Source organism: Ursus arctos, unplaced genomic scaffold (genome assembly GCF_023065955.2).
Source record: "Ursus arctos isolate Adak ecotype North America unplaced genomic scaffold, UrsArc2.0 scaffold_32, whole genome shotgun sequence".
NCBI classification, from domain to species: domain Eukaryota; kingdom Metazoa; phylum Chordata; class Mammalia; order Carnivora; family Ursidae; genus Ursus; species Ursus arctos.
Window position 1 is genome coordinate 618,992 of NW_026623008.1, and position 22,982 is coordinate 641,973.

Consider the following 22,982-nt stretch of genomic DNA (forward strand, 5'->3'; position numbering starts at 1 on the left):
GGGAAGAAGGGAATGGGCATGGGGCGCCGGGGTGGCTCAGTTGGTGAAGCGTCTGCCTTCGGTTCAGGTCATGATCCCAGGGTCCTGGGATCGAGCCCCGCATCACATCCCCCACATCACATCGGGCTCCTTGGTCATCAGGGAGCCTGCTTCTCCCTCTCCCTCTGCTTGCTGCTCCCCCTACTTGTGCTCTCTTTCTCTTTCTCGTTAGCTCTCTCTGTCAAATAAAAGCTTAAAAAAAAAAAAAAAAGGAAGGGAATGGGCATGAACAAATTTGAGGGACTAGAATCCAAACTGAGTAGGATGGAGCCACCAGGGGCAAAGGACAAGGAAGTCCAGATAAAAGTAGGTGAGGGGAAAGGCAGATCCCAGACACGTGAGGCCATGTGACTAATGATGCAGGAAAAAGGACGCCCGGGGGCTCAGTCAGTTAAGCGTCTGCCTTCAGCTCAGGTCATGACCTCAGGATCCTGGGATCGAGTCCTCCATCGGGCTCCCTGCTCAGTAGGGAGTCTGCTTCTCCCTCTCTCTCTGCCCCTCCCCACAGCTCATGCCCTCTCTCTCTCTCTCAAATAAACCTTTAAAAAAAATAATGTAGGAAAGTCATCACGGTTCGAAGCCAAGGGCCAATAAGGAATTCTTAATTCTTTATTCTTTGGTGCAAAAAGGGTGGTTTTATTAAAGCACAGGGACTGGGGCGCCTGGGTGGCTCAGTCGTTAAGCGTCTGCCTTCGGCTCAGGGCGTGATCCCAGAGTCGTGGGACTGAGCCCAGCATCCGGCTCCTCTGCTGGGAGCCTGCTTCTTCCTCTCCCACTCCCCCTACTTGTGTTCCTCTCTCGCTGGCTGTAGCTCTGTCAAATAAATAAATAAAATCTTAAAAAAAAAAAAAAAAAAAAGCACAGACAGGACCCGTGGGCAGAAAGAGCTGCACTGGGGTCATAAGGAGGAGTTGATTACATACTTTCAAGTTGAGAGGGGGTTAGGGAGAGCGTTAAGTCTAGGGAATTTTGGAAGCAAGTTTTCCAGGATCCTAAGGGGGCTAGCTGTTGTTGGGAAAGGTCATCTAATAAAATCCCAGTCGTGAGACCCCTCAGATGTGTATCAGTGGGTCACATGCTTGGGGGATGATTGCAAACATGTATCTTGGGGGTAGAGATGAAGGAAGTTTCCAAAGGAATTTCTGTATGTTAAAGTAGACTCACAGGATCCGGGGGGTGGGGCTAAGATCGCCTCTTGCGCTTAGCAAGGTGTGGACATGGAGGCACTGAGCCCCTAGAGGAAGTCACTCTGCCTGTCTCAAGGACTTGTCCGTGGGCTGTAGGGAGTAAGGAAATGTAATACTTTTTCTTCTGCCTTTGTCTCCCACGTCATTTAACAGAGTTAACAGAGTTGGGAAGTGGGGGAAGCTATCTCGGCCCACCCGCTCCTCACCTAGAAACCTGGGGAAGCTGTCTCTGTCATATGTGACCAAAAGAGCAGAGTAGCAGTGGAATGCCACGCAGACTTACAGTGAGAAAAGCGTAGTAACATCCCTATAGATAAAAGAGTCATGGCAGAGAGCTATTGCCCAGAAAACAGATAAAAACCGTAACCGCCTGTTAACGAAGCTAAACAGACAACGGCAGCCGTTAGGAAGGAAATGGACGCAGCCGAGGTGTGGCGAGCCTGGGAGGCTCAGGGTGTCAGGGGCCTTGGCCCCTCTCTAGACCCAGGATGAAACGGCCAAACCACCAGTCCCTCAGGCCAGGGTCCTGGGCAGCTCCTGGCTGTCCCTGGACACCAGATCCAACAGCCCTGACCCCCGTCCTGAGATGAACAGGGAAGTGCCGGCTCCTCGGGATGATGGTGCCTGCTGCCTTGATCATCCTCTCCCACCCTGCTGTCCAGCTGGGCAGCCTCTGAGAGCGGGAGGTCCTTCCAAGGACCAGCACTGAGGAAACCGCTCCTGGGACGCCGGAGGCCTGAATGGCCTTCCAGCGCGGGAGGACCTGGGCCCAGCCTGAGGGACCAGGGGAGCAAGCGGTTGCCGCGGGCTGTGTGGAGGGGTCAGGGCAGGCTGGCCAGCATCCCGCAGTCGCTGCTGGGGCCCCGGAGCCGGCCACAGGGGCTTTCGGCATGAGTTCACAGACTGATGGTGGATCATTCCTGTTGGCAGGGCGAGGAGTACAGGCCGTGAATGAGCTCTGGGGAGTGAGCAGGGATTCGGTTCTGTTTTGTACACAGAAGCCATCATAATGGGAATTTCAAGAGCCACGTGTCTAGATTTTGCGTAGAGTTAGGCTGGGGCTGTAGCTCTAGCGTGGTGGCATGGACAGTGATGACAATGGCCGGGACGTATTCACCTCTACCCACCTGATCTCACGTACACTTTGCAACAAGCCTGTGAATCCGGCTCCGTTCCTGTCACTATTTTACAGATGAGGAAACAGCTTTCAAAGGCCACATGGCTCTTCAAAGGCAGAGCCAGGCTGACAGCCCCGGAAACCCTTTGGTGTTTCAGGATCAGAGCAGCGGTTTCTATGCCACATCAGAAAATCATGGGATCCCTGAGGGTGGCTGTCAGTAAAGCATCTGCTTTTGGCTCAGGTCATGATCCCAGGGTTTTGGGGTCGAGTCCTGCATCAGGCTCCCTGCTCAGTGGGGAGCCTGCTTCTCTCTCTGCCTCTGCCTGCCGTTCCCCCTGCTTGTGCCCTCGTTGACAAGTAAATAAATAAAATCTTTTTTAAAAAATCATAAGCCGAAGTATCTTTGGGGACCAATGAGAGGCAAAGTCTCAACCAACAAATGAGGCATCTGGACCCCAGCTGCAGGGCACAGGGAAGCCATGATGATGTTCCGGGAGAGTGGCATGTCTATCACTGGCCACACGTCAGAGCCGAGACCATGATGAGGACAGAAAGAGGGAGAGAAGGGGGCAGGAGAAGGAGGCTCCTCCAGAGGGGGTAGGGATGGGGAAGGTGCCCTGACAGGTACATGGTCTTTCAAGTGGACTGGGTGGGTTAGGAGCCTGGGTGTCCCCAGCACCCCTGGGACAACGGTGGGCCACTGGGGAAAGCAGCAGCTTATGAGGATGACAGTGAGCTCAGAAGCAGAAGTGCTCGGCCTGGACACCAGCTCCAGGGCATCTCCCAAACCCAGGCTCACATACTGGACCACGTGGGGGCAGGGCTGCTTAGCTCCCCCTCTGCAAACCCAAAGCTGGACTCAAGTCCTTCAAGACGCCCCTGGAATGAACCCCTGTGGAACAGAAGGCCACATGTCCGTGCTGATCAGCCTTGCAGAGCCGCTGACAGGACACGCTTGTGGCTCCAGCTGTATGAGCCCAAGCCCACAGAGGGGCCCCCATCCAGGTGGAGGGCCGGGGAAGGGGAAGAAAGAGATGAGAGCAGGCCTCACAGAACCTCACAGTGGCTCCAGTCCTGCAACCCAGCTGCACCCCAGAGCTGAGCATGGACGCCCCAGTTCCTCAAAGCAGGGCTTCCAAGGGCTCCCACTGCTACCGTGTGGAGACACCCAAGTGCACGGCAGGTCAAGAGGGGTTGCAGCAGGCAAAGGGCCCCTAGGAAGCCAGAGTGAAGGCTGCCAGAAGCAGAGCCCCTCCCACTTCTGCCCTGGCTGTCTAGACACACTGCTGCACCCCGCCCCCTCCAAAGGGATGAGTCACTCCTCAGAGCCCGGCCCGCCCCCAGCTGTTTTTGATCCTCAGGGTCACAGCGGCTCCAGGATCTCAAGGGCAGCCAAGGAGGGGGAGGGCTTTTGGGACGGTGGGTGGTGGTCTGGTGCATGCCCCACACAGCGGCCCGAGGTCCCCCTTCTCTCCAGCTCGAGCCTGCATGGGGAGGCCCAGGCTGGGGAGGGGACCCTCCTGAAGCTGCCTAATTACCACATGTCGCAGCCCAACTGGGTCACCCATGAGACTGGGCTATTTCTAACTGCAGCAAATGCTACCTAACAGCAGGCCCAGGAAAAGATGCTTTCCCAAGGTCTGAGGGCGGACAGAACTGCCTGTCCCTCTGCCTGAAACAGGGTGCCTTGGAACTGGGAAAAAGGGGCCCACTTCTTCCCCCTCACCCTGCACTCTTCCCTCCCTTCTCCCCAGTAAGCACACAAGCCAGTGGTTTTGGTCTAAAATGATGGACATTTAGACATTGACACCAGGCTCACGCCTGACCAGCGCCATGCCAGGGGCAGGCCGAGCAAAGACAGAGAGGTAGGGAGCGGGCACTGTGGGGGCACCAGCCAGGACCTGGGGTCGCTGGTGGTCACCGGGGGGAGGGTGGGAAGGGGTTAGCCACAGTGACTCCAGAAGTGCCAGGTCCAGGAAGGTCACAGTCAGGGACTCGAGGAGAGCCAAGTACACCTTACCCCTCCCGGTGATGCCAGGTGCCCGGCTCAGGAAGCAACCTTGGCCAGGGTGCTCGGGTCTTCCCAGGAAGGGACAAAGCCAGCCTTCAGTCCAGTGGGTAGCAGCATCACCAGCCAGATCCTAGGCTCTTTCTTGGCTGCCAGTGCGAGTAAGGGGTGGGACGGTGCTGTCCATCATGCTGTGGTTGAGGCGTGGATCCAGACCACAGTGGCCAGTTGTGCTGGGCGAGGCCGGCATCAATTCTTCTGCTCTCTGGATACAGCACTGTCGTTTGAGACGAGCCCTCTCTTTCCAGCCACTTGCCCCCACTCACCATGGAAAGCTCTCATCAGAAGCAGCACCCACAAAAGAAAATGAGAAGCAGCTCTGGAGAACTGCCAGCTTCCCCCAAGGTCAGAGGACACTTGGCCCTGGACACGAAGATCGGAGGCTGGGTCCACCTGCTGTGCTACATCATGGCTCCCAGCCTGTCAGACAGCCAGGTAGGGAAACAACACTGGACGCTGCTTACCCACACTTGAGGCTCCTGCAGAGCTTGAAGGGGGGGTTTCCCAGGAGGCTCTGGCCGGAAGCACACACAAGCCAGCCAGTGCCAGGGCCACACACCCCCTCGGACAGCACAGGACGGGTGGTTGGCTCCCACAGTGGGCCCAAGACACTAAGGCACGACGCTAATCTAAGCCCACTGGGGTGAGGTGGGGAGAGGACAGGCTCCAAGGGGCCTCCCCAAGTCGGCAAAGCACACAGTGACCAAGCAATGACGACAGCCTGTTGTTTCCAACTCGGCACAGGCTGGAGGCGCAGGGTGATGACCCGGGGATGCCAATGGCTCTTGCTAGACGGGGCTGTATGTCCTGGCGGCCCCTATAAAGGCCTCTGGAAAGCAGGGAGAGCCCTGGACGAGGCTGGCACCCCCGCGCAGGCCCAAGGGTCAGTCCCGAGTTGGAGTCTGGGAGGCGGATGCCGGGCTAGGAAGGTCGTGCAATGACTCCGAGGCCCTGGCGGGCCGGGGCCCTACCGGTCTCCAGCAGGCCCTGCGTGGAGATCCTAAGGAGGGAGCAGGAGCGAGGAGTGGGGAGCGGGCGCCAATCTCGGGCAGGCAGAGCCCCGGTGGGCCGCCTGGTGCTTCAGGGCTGCCTGCGCAGGCCGGGGCGCCCGAAAGCCGGGTGCATGAGGTTCTCGGTGATGTAGGCCACGAGCAGGCAGATGACCACCAGCATGACGCAGATAGAGCCGCCCACCGCCGTCATGGCCACCACGATCTCCCGCATGCCGGCGGGCTCGGCAGCGAACTCCACGCACTCGGCGGGCCCGGCGGGCTCTGGGGCGGCGGCGGCGGCGGGCTCGGCGCGCAGCGGCAGCGGCTGCAGGCACAGGCGGTAGCGCACGCCGTCGTGCACGTCGGGCAGCAGGTAGTCGCGGCAGGAGGCGCCGAGCAGCACGCGCTCGCACGGAAAGCGCGTGTAGGCGCCGCGCCACGAGCAGTTGAGCGCGAAGGCGCGCACGCGGCGCGCCTCGGCCGGCGCCAGGCGCCACTGCAGCAGCACGCTGCGGTTGCGCAGGACGCTGGCGCGCAGCGAGCGGCTAGCCGAGGCGTGCGCCGCGCAGCCGGGCGCCTGGCAGCGGAAGCCGCGCGCGGGGCTGCGGAAGCACAGGCGCCCGCCGCCCGCCTCGGGGCCCTCAGGCAGCACCTTGTAGGGGCACCAGGGCGCGTCGGGCGCCGGGTCCCAGCCCGGCGGCGTCGGGGCGGCGGCGGCGCAGGGCGGTGGCGCGCAGGCGGCCAGCAGCAGCAGCAGCGGCGGGGCGCGCATCCTGCGGCTGGGCGGCGCGGCGGGGCGCGGGCTCGCGGGCGCGGCGGAGGGTCACGCGGGCCGCGCCGCCGCAGCCGCCGCCGCTCCCCGCGCTCCCCCGCGCGCCGCGCCCTCCTTCGCCGCCCGCTCCGACCCGCCCCCGCGCCCCGTGCGCGCTCGGACCCGGCGTGGCGGCGGGGGCGGGGCCGCCCATGCCCCGCCCCCCCTTAACCCTCGCCGGCCCGCGGCCCCGGGAGGGCGGACCGCGAAGGGCAAGGGGAGGCCGGCGCGTGGGGCCGGGCGGGGCGGGATGGGGGTGCCGCAGGCCCCGCGCGCGCGGTCCACGCTGCCTGTCCCTTCTTTTGTCGCCGAGTGGGCGGATTTCCGCCCCTTCCTCGCCCCCGCCTGGCCTCTCCTGAGGCTTTCCGGGGGACCGGTGTCCCAGTCGTGGCCTCCGAGGGCAGGCCCTGCACTGCCCTTGGCCATGCCTCCGGATAGAAATATAGGCAGGACCCCGGGTCACTGTGCCCCAGGCCGCCCCCTCCCAGATCCGCGGTGGGGACCCAGAGTAAGGGTCGGTCTGCCCTGACGAGGAGGGGGCGAGGACGGAAACTTTCCTTTGCCCTTAGAGATAGCGCCCGCAGGGGAGGGTCGCCGGAGAGGGGAGGATTCCTTTGGTGAAAACTTGAATCTCTCTTCTCGTCAAAGAGCAGCCTTTGCTCTCATCAGCCCTTGACTCCTCTCTTGCTTCCACAGATATGGCCCTGGGCCCCCCCTCCTGATACCCCGAGAAGGGCGTCGGGACTGAACAAAGGGAACAGTCTCCCACAAGTTTACGCGGTGCACCGACGGGGAAGGAGGGACATGCACCTTCTCCTACTCTTGTCCTCAGGACCTGCCCAAGACCGCAGCCCCCCAGTACCACCCCTGCCTAGAGAACCGGGCTCTCAGGACACCCCTCCAGGTCCACCTGACCCATTGGGACTTGATGCAGACACAGCTTGGGTGCAGGGGGTCTGGCTGAGGGTCTCTGGCTGAGGGGCCGCTCTGTGCCCTGGGCAGGGAGGTGAGCAGTGGGCCCCGCAACTGTCCTGTGGGCCCTGGGTTCCCTGTAGCACCCCCCCACCCCGGGTGCAGTTTTCATCTGGGGCCTGGGGAGAGAGGAGGGACTATGTGGGCTGCAGTGCTCATTGAGTCCTTGGTCCCCACACACCCATACCCAGCCTTCCTAATTCCTGGTCATCCCCAAAAATTCTGGGCCAGCACAAGACCTCAAGGCCTCTACCAAAGCTAGGGGTCTGAAGCCCTTTACCCAGGCCCAGCATGCCTCATTATGGCCTGGAGGACCCTAACCCGACATGAGGCCCCTTCGGCTAGTTGGAACCCTGAATGGGGTCTCTCCAGGCCTCTGTACCTAGTGGCGAAGGGTCGAGGGTAAAGATTTGGGGAGGAGCGCTCCCTGGCCCTGCCCCCTCTCCTCAGGCTCAGAGATCCTTGGGCTTGGACTCCTGCCCCAGCTTGGTGGGGGGACTCAAGGGCTTCCTCAGGGAAGCAAAAAGTGATGATGGTCTAGGGACCCCCACGTTCCTACTCCGAGCTCCCTGGGCCTCAGTTTCCAGTGGAAGCCTGAAGCAACTGCGGGCACTGTGCCCCAGATGACAGGGTGTGGGAGAGGGGAGGCCCCATATTCTCGGGTGGCCCGAATCACTACTACGGCATCTCCGGACCTGAGGACCCCCGGGTGGCCAGTCTGTCAGTCCACATGCCTACTCTAGTCCTACTGAGGCCCAGTCCCAGCGCTGGTGTCTGTGAGGGCCTGGAACCTGCGTGCCACCAGCCGCATCCCGAAGGGCACGTGGGAGGATTGGGGCCCTTTCCTCTGGCGCCACAGGGTCATCCATCTCTGATGCTGAATCCAAGTCCGGAAAGCCTCCAGCGAGAGCCCCTTCAGCAGCCCCCTACCCAGAAATATAAGGGCTAATGGGGTCTGCCGGAGCCTCTGAGCCTGTTGTAATCTCTGCTCCATTAAGGGGAGGGGGAGGAGGCTGAGGGTCAGCACCCGCCTTCCCCAGGTAGCTGAGTGGGGCTCTGGCGGCCTCCGTCCCAGCAGGAAGAGCACATGGGCAGGACTGCGAAGATGAGGGCCCACTGCACACCACTCAGCGTGGACCGCCTCCGACTCACAGAATGTGTGGTGCGCTGTTCCAAGTTCATGCAAGCTTTCCCTGTATCCACCTCTTTCAGGACCCCAGAGGCGAGGTGGAGGTGGGCTGGAAGAGGTGGCCCCCCAGTTCTGACTGGAGCCACCTTCCTGGGCAGTCCCACTGGAAACCAGAGGTGGGAGCCTGGGCTCTGCAGGCAGGGCAGCTGGCTGCTGGGGTGCAGCCAGGCAGACACGAGAGAGGGAAGAGAGAGAAGAACCAGCCAGCCAGCCAAAGCTGACCCCCAGGTCCTCCCACAGCATCATGGCAGGGGGGTGCCCACCTGCCTCGTAACCATTCCAAATTCAGTAGTAAGGGAAGCTCCTTTCTCTGTCCTTAGTCTGTGGGGGGTTTGGGTGGGCCTCACTCACCCTTACCCAGGGGGTCAGCAGGGCACCCAGGCCTTGGCCAGTGAGACCAGTCTGTTCCCTTAGCCTCGAGGCCTTTGCTGAAGCTCACGGGGAAGGGGGATTTCTCTGCTGGAAGGGGTGGACTGCCATCTGTTGCCTGAAGATGTTGTGTGGGAAGAGCTGGTCTGAGAATGAAGCCAGCCCCTGAGAGATGCAAGAAACCCGGCCGAGGGTTTGCTCCAAACGTCTGGATCCAGCCTCGTCCGAAGCAAGGAGTCCCCGGAACTTCAAAGTCACTGGACGCAGAAAAACTCCTTTTGTGTGAAGTCGAAACACCAGCTTTCCAGCTGTTGAACGTCAGAGTCCCACCAGACGCATGACCCACAGGCCCTAAGTAGGCACCACCACTGTCACCAACCCCACCTCCCACTGCTCCACCCTGACCCCTTCTCCGTTTTCTTTTTTTTTTTTTTTTTTTTTGAAGATTTTATTTCTTTATTGGACAGAGAGAGAGACAGCGAGAGAGGGCACACAAGCAGGGGGAGTGGGAGAGCGGGGCTGGACCCCAGGACCCTGGGATCACGCCCTGAGCCAAAGGCAAACGCTCCACGACTGAGCCACCCAGGCGCCCCAGACCCCTTCTCTTTCTTAAACCCCCAGGTCACTCTCTCAGCCTGACGGCCCTTCCCTGCAGATCTGAACGTCTTCCCCCACCCCCACCCCCACCCCCACCCCCCTGGCTGGGCTCAGTGGGGGGTCGGCTTGTCCCTCCCCTGCCCCTCCCCCTCTCCGGCGCGCACACGTGTGTGTGCGCACACGCTCTCTCGCTCTCAAAATCTTTTTTAACAAATCCATTCACTTTTTCAGTTACAGATATTTTTGTAACTCACATCATGAATATAAACAGAAGGTGCCAGAGAATAAAGACCAGACGGCCGTCTTGTCCTGCTTGGAGGCGGCAGACTGACCTTAAAAAAGGGCGTCCCCAGGGGGCACCTGGGTGGCGAAGTGGTTTGAGCATCGACTCTTGGTTTTGGCTCAGGGTCCTGATCTCAGGGTGGTGGGATCAAGCCCCACCTCGGGCTCGCTGCTCAGCACGGAGTCTGCTTGGGACTCTCTCCCTCTCCCTCTGCCCCTCCCCGCGCTCGCTCGCGCTCTCTCTCTCAAATAGTCTTTAAATTTATTTATTTATTTATTTATTTATTTATTTATTTATTTGAGAGGGGGAGAGAGAGAACACAAGCAGGGGGAGTGGCAGAGGGAAAGGGAGAAGTAGGCTCCCCGCTGAGCAGGGAGCCCGATGTGGGGCTCGATCCCAGCACCCCGGGACCGCGACCCGAGCTGAAGGCAGACTCTTTTTTTTTTTTTAAAGATTTTATTTATTTATTCGACAGAGCTAGAGACAGCCAGCGAGAGAGGGAACACAAGCAGGGGGAGTGGGAGAGGAAGAAGCAGGCTCATAGCGGAGGAGCCTGACGTGGGGCTCGATCCCAGAACGCCGGGATCACGCCCTGAGCTGAAGGCAGACGCTTAACCACTGTGCCACCCAGGCGCCCCTGAAGGCAGACTCTTAACTGACTGAGCCACCCATGCGCCCCTAAATAAATCTTTTTTTAAGAAGGGGGTCCGCAGAAGCCTCATGCGCTCATCCTCTCTGCACCCCCAGTGCTGCCCGTCCCTTTGCTGCACGCAGCCGGAGAACTTCCCAGGCCTGCCCCAGAGCCTGGTGGGCCGAGGTCACCCATAGGATCTCTTTAGTTGCCGCTCCTACCTGGGGAGGGAGCCTCCAGGTGTACCCACCCAGGTCACTTCCTGGCTGTCTGGGCCGGTGTCTGTCTGAGCTCCTGTTCAGAGTGGGGACCCAGCCCTCATGGTCCCCCGCCCAAACTCCAGGGCCTGTCAGATACACTTCTGCCCACCTGGACAGCCAGACCAGCCTGAAGTGACAACTCGGCGGGGGGGAGGAGGGGGCTTGCAGACGAGGTCGTCACCCTGGCCGGGGCCTCCCTGAGGCTGGCATCAGGCCTGCTGGGACCCGGAGCACGCAGACACAGGGACACGGGCTGGCTGCTATTCAGGCTGCGTGAGGGCAGCAGCTGCGCACGTCCATGGCCCCACAGCCCTCCGGGCCTCCCTGGCCCGGCAGTTTTGATGTGTGGCACACCGTCCTCAGGGCTCTGAGGATTACCATCCCACTCTCTTTCTCCAGCTGCAGGGCGACCTTTCTTTTCCGGAGAAGCATGGCCCTGAGAGCTAACCCCTGGTCGAGCCACAAAGCACCAGGGCAGGACAGTGATCTTGGCAAGGCGAGGGGTGGGCCCTGCATTGTGCCCCTCCCTGGGGAGGGTCCTGGACCTGACGTCAGGGCAGAGGGGCCTTCGGTGGGAGCCATACTCCATTCTGATTCGGGCTCCCAGAACTTGGCAAAGCCTTCACCTAAAGGGGACAGCAAATACCAGTTCCTCTCTGTGAGGTGGCCTCTCTCCACGCCATGGCCTGGGCATCTGCCTGGCCTGAGCTAGAGGAGGGGATGGTCTCCACAACTCCAACGCCCTGTCCCTGGCAGGCATCCCCAGGGGGCATCAACATGTGTGACAGGTGAACTCAGGGGAGATGCCCCACAGATCCCAGGCCCAGGGCATGGTGGCTGCTAGTGGCCAGCAGGAGTGGGGGGCAGAGAGAACACTTTCCAAGCGGCTGCTCATGTCGCTGGATGCCAGGGACCCAGGGCCAGTCCTCAGCGACAGAGCAACCTCGGGGCCTGGGGCACAACAGTTTATTACACTAACAGGTTCCCTGGTGCCTGATGATGCTCTGAGGTTGTGCCGTGGGAGCCTCTGCCCACCTTACCCATCACCTTTGCTTCTGCGTGGGAGGAAGCTGGTGCAGAGGGTGACCGCTCTTGCCACTGTCCCTGCTGCATGGGGGCAGACCAGCACTCCAGCCTGGACACAGCTGCCTCTGTGCTCCTCGTGGACAGAGATGTGCTGGGTGTTTGGAAGCGCATCTCCAGGGCCGTATGGGCAGCAGGCATCCGCTGTCCCCACCACCATCTGGTCCTGTTTTCTTTTATTCCTTTTCTTTTCTAAGATTTTATTTATTTATTTGACAGAGAGAGACAGCAAGAGAGGGAACACCAGCAGGGGGAGTGGGAGAGGGAGAAGCAGGCTTCCCCCTGAGCAGGGAGCCCGACACAGGGCTCGATTCCAGGATCCAGGGAACATCACCTGAGCCGAAGGCAGAAGCTTAACGGCTGAGCCACCCAAGTGCCCCTAGTCCTGTTTTCTCACTTGTAGGGCAAGTCCCAACTTCCAGGGTCCCTGTGGCCTGCCCAACTCTGAACTCTGGGGTTTGGGCAGCTGCTTTGGGTTCCCAGAGACTTCGTGAGACGTGGGCGGGCGGGAGCACAGCACTTCGTGAAGCTTTAGGGGAGGAGTGTGTGCTGAGGCCCCCAGGACATGCAGGAGTGTGAACCTTGCCAGTGACCCCAACCCCTTACCCGAGGGTAGGCAGCCAAGAACCAGTGTGAGGCGGCAGCAACCGGGTCCAAAGGGCCACCTGACCACCAGCTGGACAAGCAGGCTGATGCCCCCCAGTGCAGAAGGGAAACTGAGGCTCAGAGGATCTGTGAGGCTGGAACGTGGAGCCAAGTCCCACCCAGGACCCCATGGAGGGAATCAGGAGGTGCAGGGACCTATGGGGCTCCCTGGGAAGTCCTTCCTGTGGCTCTCTACCTTTCCGCCCGCCTCCCAGTACAGATTAGGACAGGCCTTGGCAAGGTGGTGGCTTCCGCCTCAAATGCCTTAAACTGAGCAAAGTGTGGTGAGCAGAGTATAATCTGTGCGTGTTGTTTCCAAGGGTCAGGAAGGAGGCACATTCGGAAGTTACCGAGGTTCTATTCCGTTTGTTTCTGCTCTTTTTTCTCTCCTTCATATAGGATTTTTTAAAGTCAAAGTGTAGTTGATACACAATGTTACGTCAGGTCCCGGTGTACAAGGCAATGATCTGACAAGTCTGTATATCCCGTGTCCCCCACAAGTGCAGCTGCCATCTGTCACAATCGTTTCTGTTCTTGTACAAAGATGCTTATGGAGCCAGTGGTGGCCCAGGGCATCAGAAAGGCAGGACAAGGGCTGGGAGGCCACCCCACTGACTTAAGTCTACTTAGCCTCTCTAGGAAATTGTCCATTTCATTCCCAAATGTTTCGGCATAAAAACGTCCACGGTGTTTTTGTTCCTGCTGCATGTGTAATTATACCCTCTTTTCCACTCCTAAATGTGGCAGAAAGCCAACGTGTGCACTGTTCTTGTTAAGAAAGTTCTACTCTGCTCTTTGGTAACCTTTGGTAGGTTTGAGCTCTGCAGGCCAGTCTTTCTGGAGGTTTGGGGAGTTCCGCCTCCGGCCTTGCTTGGTTCCCAGCTGCTGGAGGAGAGGGGTCTCGGAGGACCTGGAGGGGGAGACTTCACTGCTCCTGCTCTCTGGCACCCCCAGACAGCCGGGCACTGGGAACATTCAGCGTCTCTCTGCCCGCATGGGTTAGAGAATTGGGACGAGCCCCTCCTGTCCCCTTCTGATGCTATAAAGCTGCTCGTGGTCATGCTGTCCGCACAAAGGCAGCTTCTCCGGCACCTGCACTCCCAAAAGTGTGACCTGTCCCCCCCCAAATCCAACATTCTGGTTGGATTGATCATGAGTGACATCATGTCCTGATACCGCTATCAAAATGGACACGTGTCTTTTCTGAAGGGCATCTGAGCGATTTCCCTGTGAAGCCAGAAGTAAGCTCTGGAATCTCCCTCTTCTCCCTTTCTTTCTTTCTTTCTTTTTTTTTTTTTTTAAAGATTTTATTTATTTATTTGACAGAGAGAGAGACAGCCAGCGAGAGAGGGAACACAAGCAGGGGGAGTGGGAGAGGAAGAAGCCGGCTCATAGCGGAGGAGCCTGATGTGGGGCTCGATCCCATAACGCCGGGATCACGCCCTGAGCTGAAGGTAGAGGCTTAACGACTGCGCCACCCAGGCGCCCCTCCCTCTTCTCCCTTTCTGCAAAAAGTTATGCCGAATCTCATAACTTCGTTGGTTTTGTTACTTGAAAAGAGTCGAACGTCTCTCTTCTTCCCGCACAAGTCGTCCTCAGCATTACTCCCGCGAGGGATGCTAGGTCGGCTCGCGGACTGGCATCTGCTGGGCGCGCCGGCAAAGCGGCTGTCCTTCCAGCCCCGCGTGGCCACCGCAACCCCTGCGTGCTGGTGTCTAAACAAGCAGGATCCACTCACTTGTCACTCAGTCATTGAAATGTGCGGGGCCCTGCTGGCCGGGGAGATGGGGAGAAGGCAGAATTCCTCCACGATGCTAACTAAGCCCACCTGCGGGTTCTCAGCCTCGCCCTGCCTGGCCCCCCGCCGACAGTGCCCCCCATGGGAGCCCTTGCCCCCCCCCCCCGCGCCCCCAGCCTCTGCCGGCTCCCCCTCCTCTCGCTGTCAGCCCGCCCCGTCCGTCCCGGTTGCGCGGCTCTTCGGGGTTCCCGGTTCCCTCCGTGCATCTCTCAGCGAGCCGTGCACTTGAAAGGACGCTTTCTATACTCTACGCAGATCTTGCACCGATTCGCCGAGGTCACTCAAGGGATTGAATCCACCTTGTTGCTGAAAATGGGACTCTTCTTTCTCAATCGGTTTATCTCATTATTTACTTTTTGCAGAGGCAAAACCTGGCTCCCCAGTACGACGTTATAAAAATACGTTTAGGGGCGCCTGGGTGGCGCAGGCGTTAAGCGTCTGCCTTCGGCTCAGGCGTGATCCCAGCCTTCTGGGATCGAGCCCCACATCGGGCTCCTCCTCTGGGAGCCTGCTTCTTCCTCTCCCACTCCCCTGCTATGTTCCCTCTCTCGCTGGCTGTCTCTCTGTCACATAAATAAATAAAATCTTAAAATAAAAATAAAAATACGTTTGGGGAACCCTGCCCATCGGCCCAGACGGCCTCCGTGGTCAGCAAACGCGTGTTTCCTTCCAGAGGCGGTTAGCGTATCTTTAGATAAGGGTGTGCAGGCCCCCTCTGCCCCGTGTTCACAGCCGTAGCATACTAAATGCTCTCCCCTCTTGCCCTTTTTCCTGATGATGCGCCTTCGGATGCATGTGGCAGCTATGCGGCAGCACCCCGTGGATGGCCAGCTTTGCTCTCCGTCTCAGGTAGTACGCGCGCTGCCCCGGCCCAGACACTGTGAGCACCTGCGCGCGGAAGCCCTGGAACCAAGGGAACCAGGGGTTCGGGGATCCCGAGCGCGCGCTTCACGACGCCTCCGGGAGGGGGCGCGGCGCTGGGCTTGCGGGCCGGGCGGGGTCGCCACCTGCTGGCCGCGCGAGACACTGCAAGGGGCCGGGACTCCCAGGCTCACCGGCCGGTCCGCGCACGTGCCTCTCCCCTTCTGGAAGTGGCGTGGGGGGTTCTTGCGTTCAAAAGACGACATGAGCTTCCACTTAAAACAAAACAAAACTTTTTTTTCCCTGCCCTTTTCGGCACGTTTTCTTTCCATCTTACCAGTTTGTGTGCTGTAAGTTGCAAAGAGCTCTCCGCGCTTGTGGTCTTTCGGATTTGCTCCTAACGGTTCTGCCAGGGAAAATGCTTTATTTTTACGCCGTAAAATGTAACACCCTGTCACTTCTGGATGTGGGGTCACGTTTAGAAAAGCCTTCCAAGTTGATGTTATACAAGGGTTCTCTGGGGCGCTTGGCCGGCCAGGTGGTGGAGTGTGCGACTTGATCTGGGGTCCTAAGGTGAAGCCTGACGTTGGGTGTAGAGATTACTTAAAAATAAAATCTTCAGGGAGAATAAAAAAGGCGGAGATTCTCCTTTGGTTCCCCCCTGTCGTAATTGTATTGGTTTATTCCAGGTCTGATTTTGACCCACTTGGGTTTGTCCTGGTTCAAGGCACCAGCTCCAGGATCTGCTTCACTGATTGAATGGTGCCCTCTGACCCCAGGGATTTATGTCAGGGGCCCACCCCCAGCTCTACAGGAATTCCATGCGGTGTTTCTGGCTTCTGCTCTGTTGCACACTGTTTTAATTATTTGGATCTGAATATGCTTTTCCATCTGGTAGGGCTCAGACCCCTTCATTTTGTTTGTTGTGAATGTTCTGGGCATTCTTGCTTTTTAATGTATGACCTTTAACTATCTTTTTTTTGTTTAAACTTAAATTCAAGTTAGTTAACTATAGTGTAGTGTAAGTTTCAGGAGTAAGATTTAGTGGTTCATCACTTACATACAACACCCGGTGCTCAACCCAACAAGTACCCTCCTTAATGCCCATCCCCTAGTTACCCTACACCCCCTCCCCAACGACCTTCAGTTTGTTCTCCACAGTTAAGAGTCTCTTATGGTTTGTCTTCCTCTCTGTTTCTATCTTATTTCCCCTTCCCTTCCTCTGTGCTCATCTGTTTTCTTAAATTCCACATATGTGTGAAATCATATTTGATTTTCTCTGACTTATTTTGCTTAGCACTTTACACTCTCGTTCTAGTTTAACTGTCTTTTTAAACAACACACGTCTTATTGGGGCGCCTGGGTGGCCCCGGTGGTTGAGCATCTGACTCTTGATTTCAGCTCAGGGTCGTGAGAGGGAGCCCTGCTTACGCTCTGTGCTCAGCGGGGAGTCCTTTTGAGATTCTCTTCCCCTGCCCCTCCCCCAGCCCCACCTCCACTCCCACCCCTGCACATGCATGCGCACTCTCGCTCTAAAAATAAAATAATATGCATCCATTTTTAGAGTAAAATTTGATGAACTTTGACAAAAGTGGACACCTGTGCAGCCACTCCCTGCCCCGGACACAAACACTTCCGGCTCCTGCAAAGTCATCTTGAGCCCCTAGTGCTCCACCTCCCCATGGGTCCTGTGCCTCCAGTCACTGCAGCCTTGCTGTTCCAGGCTCACAAACGGACGTGCTTTCGCCTTTGTGTCTGAGTCTTCCCCTCAGCACGATGCTTCGGAGAGTTTTCCATGCCGCACGTTCCTGCAGCGCACTCCTCCGGCCGCTGAGCGGCGTCCACTCCACAACTGGCTCACAGGGCCCCTGTTGGGGGACTTTGGCAGGGTTTAGCAATTATGAATAAGCTGCTACAGACATCCATTGCAGGGGTTTGTGTGGCTACGTTTTCCATGATCTCACGTAAATACTTGGGTGCAGTGGAATTTATGGGGCAGAGGATATGTTATGATTAATACGACAATCTGCCAGCTTATTTCCCAAAGTAGCTGCACCATTTTCCATTTCTAACGGCACCACCACCTTGGAGCATGAGCCTGGGCAGGCTACTCAGCCTCCACGGCTCTCAGCGTCCTTATCTGTAAAACAGGACGGACGTGACTCCCCAGGGTGTTGGGCTAAGAATCATGTACGAAAACACACGTAAGGCAGTTACAACTGTGACCACTAGGCAGTGAGCACGGAAAATCAGGACGCTGATGATTTAACTTGAGAGAATCGTGGAGGGAAAGTGCTGAAAACAGGGAGGGAAATCTGCATCCCGTGGGGCATAATATCCAAGCTTTTTCCCCCCATTCTGCTTCCAGAAGGAAGCCTGCTGGCATGCACTCCAAGGGCTGGAATGGAACAGGCCCAGAAGCAGCAGAAACGCTATTCAGGCAGGCAGTGGAGGGTGCGTGGCTCTCCCAGGACGACTCTGGAGGGTCCGGGGATGGTGAGCCCCGCTCAGGCACGCAGAGCTTCCAGCCAGCTTCTAAGGGCAGAGACTGTCCCTTGTTCCCAATATCTATTCTTCCCTTACTCCTCAGTAATACTAGCACTACCTTACCAGTTACATGTCTCCATAAAAACTACACGTCCCGGCCCTCCTTGTAGCTGGGTGTGTCAAGTTCCGGCCACTGGACGCCAGCTACTGGAGGTCACCTTCCTTCCTGCCAGCCGGCTCCCCAGCAGGACAGCTGCAGCTTGGGCAGCCATCGTGGCCCATGAGGACAGAGAGCAGCAAAGGGGAATAAGTCTAGGGTCCCTGCGGTCTAGGGACCTTTGGCACCAGGCCCGGACCACCTCTACTGAAGAGAGCACCCCTCCTCTGTTTTATGTTTTTTTTTTTAATTTTATTTTTTTGAGAGAGAGAGACAGAGAGCAGGAGCAGAGGGGAGAGGGAGAAGCTGACTCCCCGCGGAGCAGGGAGCCCGATGCGGGACTTGACCCCAGGACCCAGGGATCATGACCTGAGCTGAAAGCAGCTGTCCAGCTGACTGAGCCACCCAGGCGCCCCGCATGGAATGTTTTAGATGTCATGGCACGCTCACCGCATCCTTCTTCAGTGCTCATGACGAGGGAGGGTGGCTGGTCTTCCCGCTACGGCTGCTCCCACTAGGATGTCCACACCGATCATCATATGTGACATCCACATCGGCTCCCACTGCCACTGGACCGATGGGCTCATCCATCCCTTGAGCGCCTTCCTCTTTGTCTTTGTCGGGAAGGTCCTCTATGTCTGCCTTTCCCCCGTCATTACTCCTACTGCTCAAATTGTAATTCTGAGGGAGTAACTTGTACTCCTACTATGTGTCGCTTTAATGTCGGAGATGGACTCCTACTACGTCTCTTTTTTCCTTTTAAGAGGAGATCTAGAAGTGTGCCCCCTGCCTGGAGAGTCACCCCTCTAGAACGGCGAGAAGAGCTGGAGACATGATCTGCTCCTTCCTGGTTTCTCTTATGGTTTTTTTTTCCCCTCTAAAAATGATGTTTCTTCACTGGGTGTCCTTTTCTTTAACCACGTCGCTGTCTGCTTCTCCTGCGTCTCGTGGTGCCAGACTATCGCGCTCCTTATGGACATGTTCGTCCACCTCTTTGGTAACCCTGTCCGTGGCTTTTCTTCTTCCCTTTGTCTAGTACGTAACAGCTGCTGTGCTTCTTTTCCGCAGAAACCTTCCTGTTTTTGGCAGTCCAGCGCCTGCTGGGCCCTCATCTTCACTGTCTCCTGGCCCAGAAGCACTGTCCCCCGTCCCTCCAGGGAGGGTAGCCAGTGCACAGGGCTGCGTCCCTTTGCAGGGGCTTTTGTTGCTTTCAGGGTGCATCTCTGGCTCTGTGACAAATGTCTTCACCTGTTGACATCCAGTAGTAATGATTTATGTATTTGAGAGAAAGCACGCGCGCACACGGGCACGAGGGGGAGAGGGAGAGAGAATCCCAAGCAGACTCTATGCCCAGTGCCAAGTCTGACATGGGGCTTGATCCCATGACCCTGAGATCTCGACCTGAGCCAAAATTAAGAGTTGGAGGCTCAACTGACTGAGCCCCCCAGGCGCTCCCAGTCAGAAGCATTTGTGTCAGTGGTGTTGCTTGACTCCCTATTCTTGGGTCGCCTCAGTTTCCCTCTGCTCTTCTTGGGAACCAGACAGGGACTTCCAGGGCATGCAGCTCCAACATTCTCACTGTCTTGGTCCTTCCTCATCACCATAAATTTACTTCTCTGAGGCAAACAAGGGTCATCTCCTCTGTTAGCATCTTCTGTGGCCTCCTTTTCTTTTTCTGGAAAACTGTCACCAGTATTGTTTCATTCTCTCTTGTTCCAACTTCTGCTTTTCTTTTCCTTTCTTCCTTCCTTTTTTTTTTTTTTTTTTTGTATTTTTAAAGATTTTATTTATTTGACAGAGAGAGAGAGCACAAACAGGGGGAGCAGTAGAGGGAGAGGGAGAAAGAGACTCCTGGCTAAGCAGGGAGCCTGATGCGGGGCTTGATCCCAGGACCCCAGGATCATTACCTGAGCCAAAGGCAGACGCTGAACTGACTGAGCCACCCAGGTGCCCCCAACTTCTGCTTTTCATATTCCATTTTTTAAATAGATATTTTTAAAGATTTTATTTATTTATTTATTTATTTGAGAGAGAGCAAGAGAGAACATGAGCGGGGGAGGGGCAGAGGGAGAGGGAGAAGCACACTCCTGGCTGAGCAGGGAGCCCAGCATGGGGCTCGATCCCAGGACCTCACGATCATGACCAGAGCTGAAGGCAGATGCTGAACCAACTGAGCCGCCCAGGCTCCCCTCATGGTCCAGAACCTTCTTGAATCCAAGCTGGAAGAGTCCTGTGTTTTACTGCAGCCGTCTGTGGAGGTTCCTGCTTCACAGGGAGGCCACAGGTGAATACTGCTGGTCCCTGATTAAGGTGGCCTTTGCCTCCGACTCTGGGGAGGTGCCAGAAGTCCTGGAGGTTCTGACCACCAATTAGGAGGCTGAAAGTCACCTTGCAAGGGACCACAAGCAGTCCCATGCTGATAGTCAAACTGGTACACTGGCCCCGTTGCCAAATTAACTGGGTGGTCCACCAAAGCTGTGATGCTCTGGTTAAATAGATATTTGTTGTCAGGGGCAACTTCCCGGCTGTCTGGACTGCTGCCGTCTCCAGGAGGAGGAGCCATGTCCTTTGGGCCTGATGTTGATGGCACCATGGCTGAACTGGGCGGTGGGGGGGTAGCCTGGGGTTGCAGCTGACCCTTGTCATCTTGTCATGCATCTTGTCAATTTGGCACCATTCCTAGTGGTTGCTCTACCACAGTGGTTTGCTCTCCTGAAGCTTCTCTTTGGTCAATCCATGCTTGAGCCAATGCACTCCAGTCAATCCAGATGCTTATGGTACTGGAACAGCTGTACCCGTGGTGGCTGGTTCAAGGGCCACTGATGCCACAGCGGACCACCCTGATCCCACAGCCTAACTTCTAAATTTATTTAATTTTCTATATCAGAGGTTTGCCTTCTGTGTAAGATTAGGTTGATTCAAACTACAGCTCGGAGCGTGGCAGCAAGGTCACTTACGCCCTCCCCAGTTCTGGAACACGTTGTCACCACGTTTCCTGTAATGCCTGTCTGACCCTACAATGCTGCCACTTCCTCACAAACAAGATCCAATTTAACTCAATTCTAACACTACTTATGTGGAGATAGCATCGGATCTCACAGACTAACGGGTCAGTCCCACAAGACCGACACCACCCTCCCCACACTCACTTTAGATGCAGGTGGAAGTCCAGGTTGTCTCCTGTGTTTCTAACCAACTGGCTATAAATTAAACGTTCCTACAACCCCTTGGGTTCTATTAATTTGCTAAAGTGGCTCACAGAACTCAGGGAAATATTTACTAGATTACTAGCTTATGATAAAAGGTTCAGGAACAGCCCGATGGAAGAGTTACATGAGGTCAGGGATGGGGGAAGGATACGGAGCCTCGGTGCCCTGTCCAGGCACACCTCCACGTGTCCACCAACCAGAAGCTTCATAACTCTCCAGACCCTGTTCTCTGGGGTTTGTTTGGAGACTTCATAACAGGGGCATGATTGATTAAGCTGTTGGCCACTGGAGAATGGGCTCAATCCCAGCCCCTCTCCCATCCCTGGAGGTCAGGGGTGAGACTGACTTCCAAGCCTCTAACCACATGATCTTCCCCCACCCATCCTTAGGAGCATGAAAAATTTTAAAGGGAAACCTCACTAGAGTGGACTGCTGATGCTAGAAGGGGAAACTGGAAGGAACTGTACCCCTCAATCTCAATTACAGGAAGAAGTGTCTCCCCAAGGGAAGAATCATCAGTAGGAAAGAACCATCAATTACAGACCCCAACAGGAAAAGATGTGCACTGCATCTCCTACAAGAAATCCACTGCCCCTGTCGCTCAGCAGTGAGAAACCATCATCAACCTGACCTCCCGCTTCTCTCCAATGGGCTTTCATTCAAAACAACCCTCCCGGGACGCCTGGATGGCTCAGTTGGTTAAGCATCGGCCTTTGGCTCAGGTCATGATCCCAGGGTCCTCTGCTTCTCCCTCTCCCTCTGCCCCTGCCCCCGCTTGTGCTCTCTCAGTCACTCTCAAATGAATACAATCTTTAAAAACAAAACAAAACAACCCTCCCAACCTATCCCTGCTCCATAAAATAACCATCCTCTTTGTTCTCTGGACTTGCCTGTAGTTTTGCCACAGCTCGCAGGTCCCGAATTGTGATTCTCTGTTATTCCCAAACAAACCCATTTTTTTTGGGTAAAATAACGGTTTTATTTTTAAGGTTAACAAAGACTTTCCAAACATCACCTTATTAACATAAAGTCAGATGTGGCTGAAAGAGGCTTTTTATGAGTATCAAAACACACCTTTATGTCTCTTTTCACTTAGGAAATTCAAAGGTTTTAGGAGCTTTGTGCTAGAAACAGGATGAAAACCAATTGTACATTTCTTGTTATAAGTCACAAAATCACAAGGTTAACTGATCAATAGAAGGGAGGGTTGGTAAATTTAAGGGTATCTACGAGAAAAACACTAGGTTAGAGAATAAAGTTACAGTATTAGTCCAAGAAGTCCAATGAGAATCTGAGAAACAAGGATCCCATCAAGAGCAAACCCAGGGGGTGCCGGGGTGACGTCGTCAGTTAAGTGTCTGGGTCCTCATCTCAGGGTCATGAGATGGAGCCTTGAGTGGAGCCCATGTGGGGCTGCACTTGGAGCATGCAGGCTGCTTGCGTTTCTCTCTCCTTCTCCCTCTGTGTATGTTCTCTCTCAAATACATAAATCTTTAAAAAAGAGAGAGAGCGCAAACACATGAAAATAGAAGGGGATTTTTTTTTTTTAAGTCCCCAAACCAAAGGAAGGACAAGAGCCTCTAGGATGAAGAGAACTGTTTGCACAGAACAGAGTGAGGCTCACACCAAAGCATATCGCTGTGACATGTCGGAGCACCAAAGATAAAGAGAAGATCCTAAAAGCTTTCAGAGGGAACGAACAGATAAGAAACAACAGACCGGGAAAAGGAAGAGCTTTGGATTTCCCAACAGCATCCCTGGAGGCTGGAAGCAAAACGTTGCGACTGGAGACATGTTGAAGGTAAAGTGTTCCCACGCTAGAATTCCATACTCTGCCAAACCATCACTCCGAGACGAGCATGGAATAAACCTATTTCAGGCACGTACCCTTTCCAGAAAGCTACTCGAGGGCTGACCTGAGCGAAATGCGAGCGTAAACCAAGACGGAGCTGGCCGATTCCAGCGAAGAGCTCGGGCGCAGGAGCCGCCGGATGGCCCCTGAGGACAGCTCGAGACGGGGCGGTGCGGTGGGTTCAGAGGGGCGAACGGGGGCGGAGCGCGCCAGGAATTAAACAGAGCCAGTGCGTTTGAGCCTTCGGGCAATGTTACCGATAGGCGTGTGGCAGAAACGTCAGAAGAAAACCGCCGCCGGTTGGTACAAATCTAGGCATGAGAACAGCACGAGGAGCCTGTGAGCTCAGGAGAAAAAGCCGGAGCCAGGGCG

At 56.3% G+C, this 22,982-nt stretch overlaps 1 protein-coding gene and 1 pseudogene across 2 annotated transcripts; both read right to left on the minus strand.

Annotated features, from left to right (window-relative positions):
- Positions 1 to 577: 577 nt before the first annotated feature.
- On the minus strand, positions 578 to 6,178 carry FNDC10 (fibronectin type III domain containing 10). 2 transcript variants are annotated; one of them, XR_008956745.1, is made up of 2 exons: positions 4,367 to 6,178; positions 578 to 852 (listed from the first exon to the last, which is right to left on the minus strand). XR_008956745.1 is itself a non-coding variant. In XM_026520169.4 (1 exon), the coding sequence occupies exon 1, from the start codon at positions 6,176 to 6,178 to the stop codon at positions 5,495 to 5,497; it is 684 nt and encodes a 227-aa protein (XP_026375954.2). In that variant the 3' UTR covers positions 4,128 to 5,494. The 2 variants fall into 2 exon arrangements, 1 of the variants encoding a protein (XP_026375954.2); XM_026520169.4 differs by lacking the exon at positions 578 to 852 and having other exon boundaries at positions 4,128 to 6,178.
- Positions 6,179 to 19,307: 13,129 nt separating this feature from the next.
- LOC113270625 (arginine/serine-rich protein PNISR-like) lies at positions 19,308 to 22,602 on the minus strand (annotated as a pseudogene).
- Positions 22,603 to 22,982: the final 380 nt, after the last annotated feature.

What these genes read in the sequence shown, in the direction of transcription:
- FNDC10 (XM_026520169.4), bottom strand. Translation starts at nt 6,178, where the DNA reads ATGCGCGCCCCGCCGCTGCTGCTGCTGCTGGCCGCCTGCGCGCCACCG.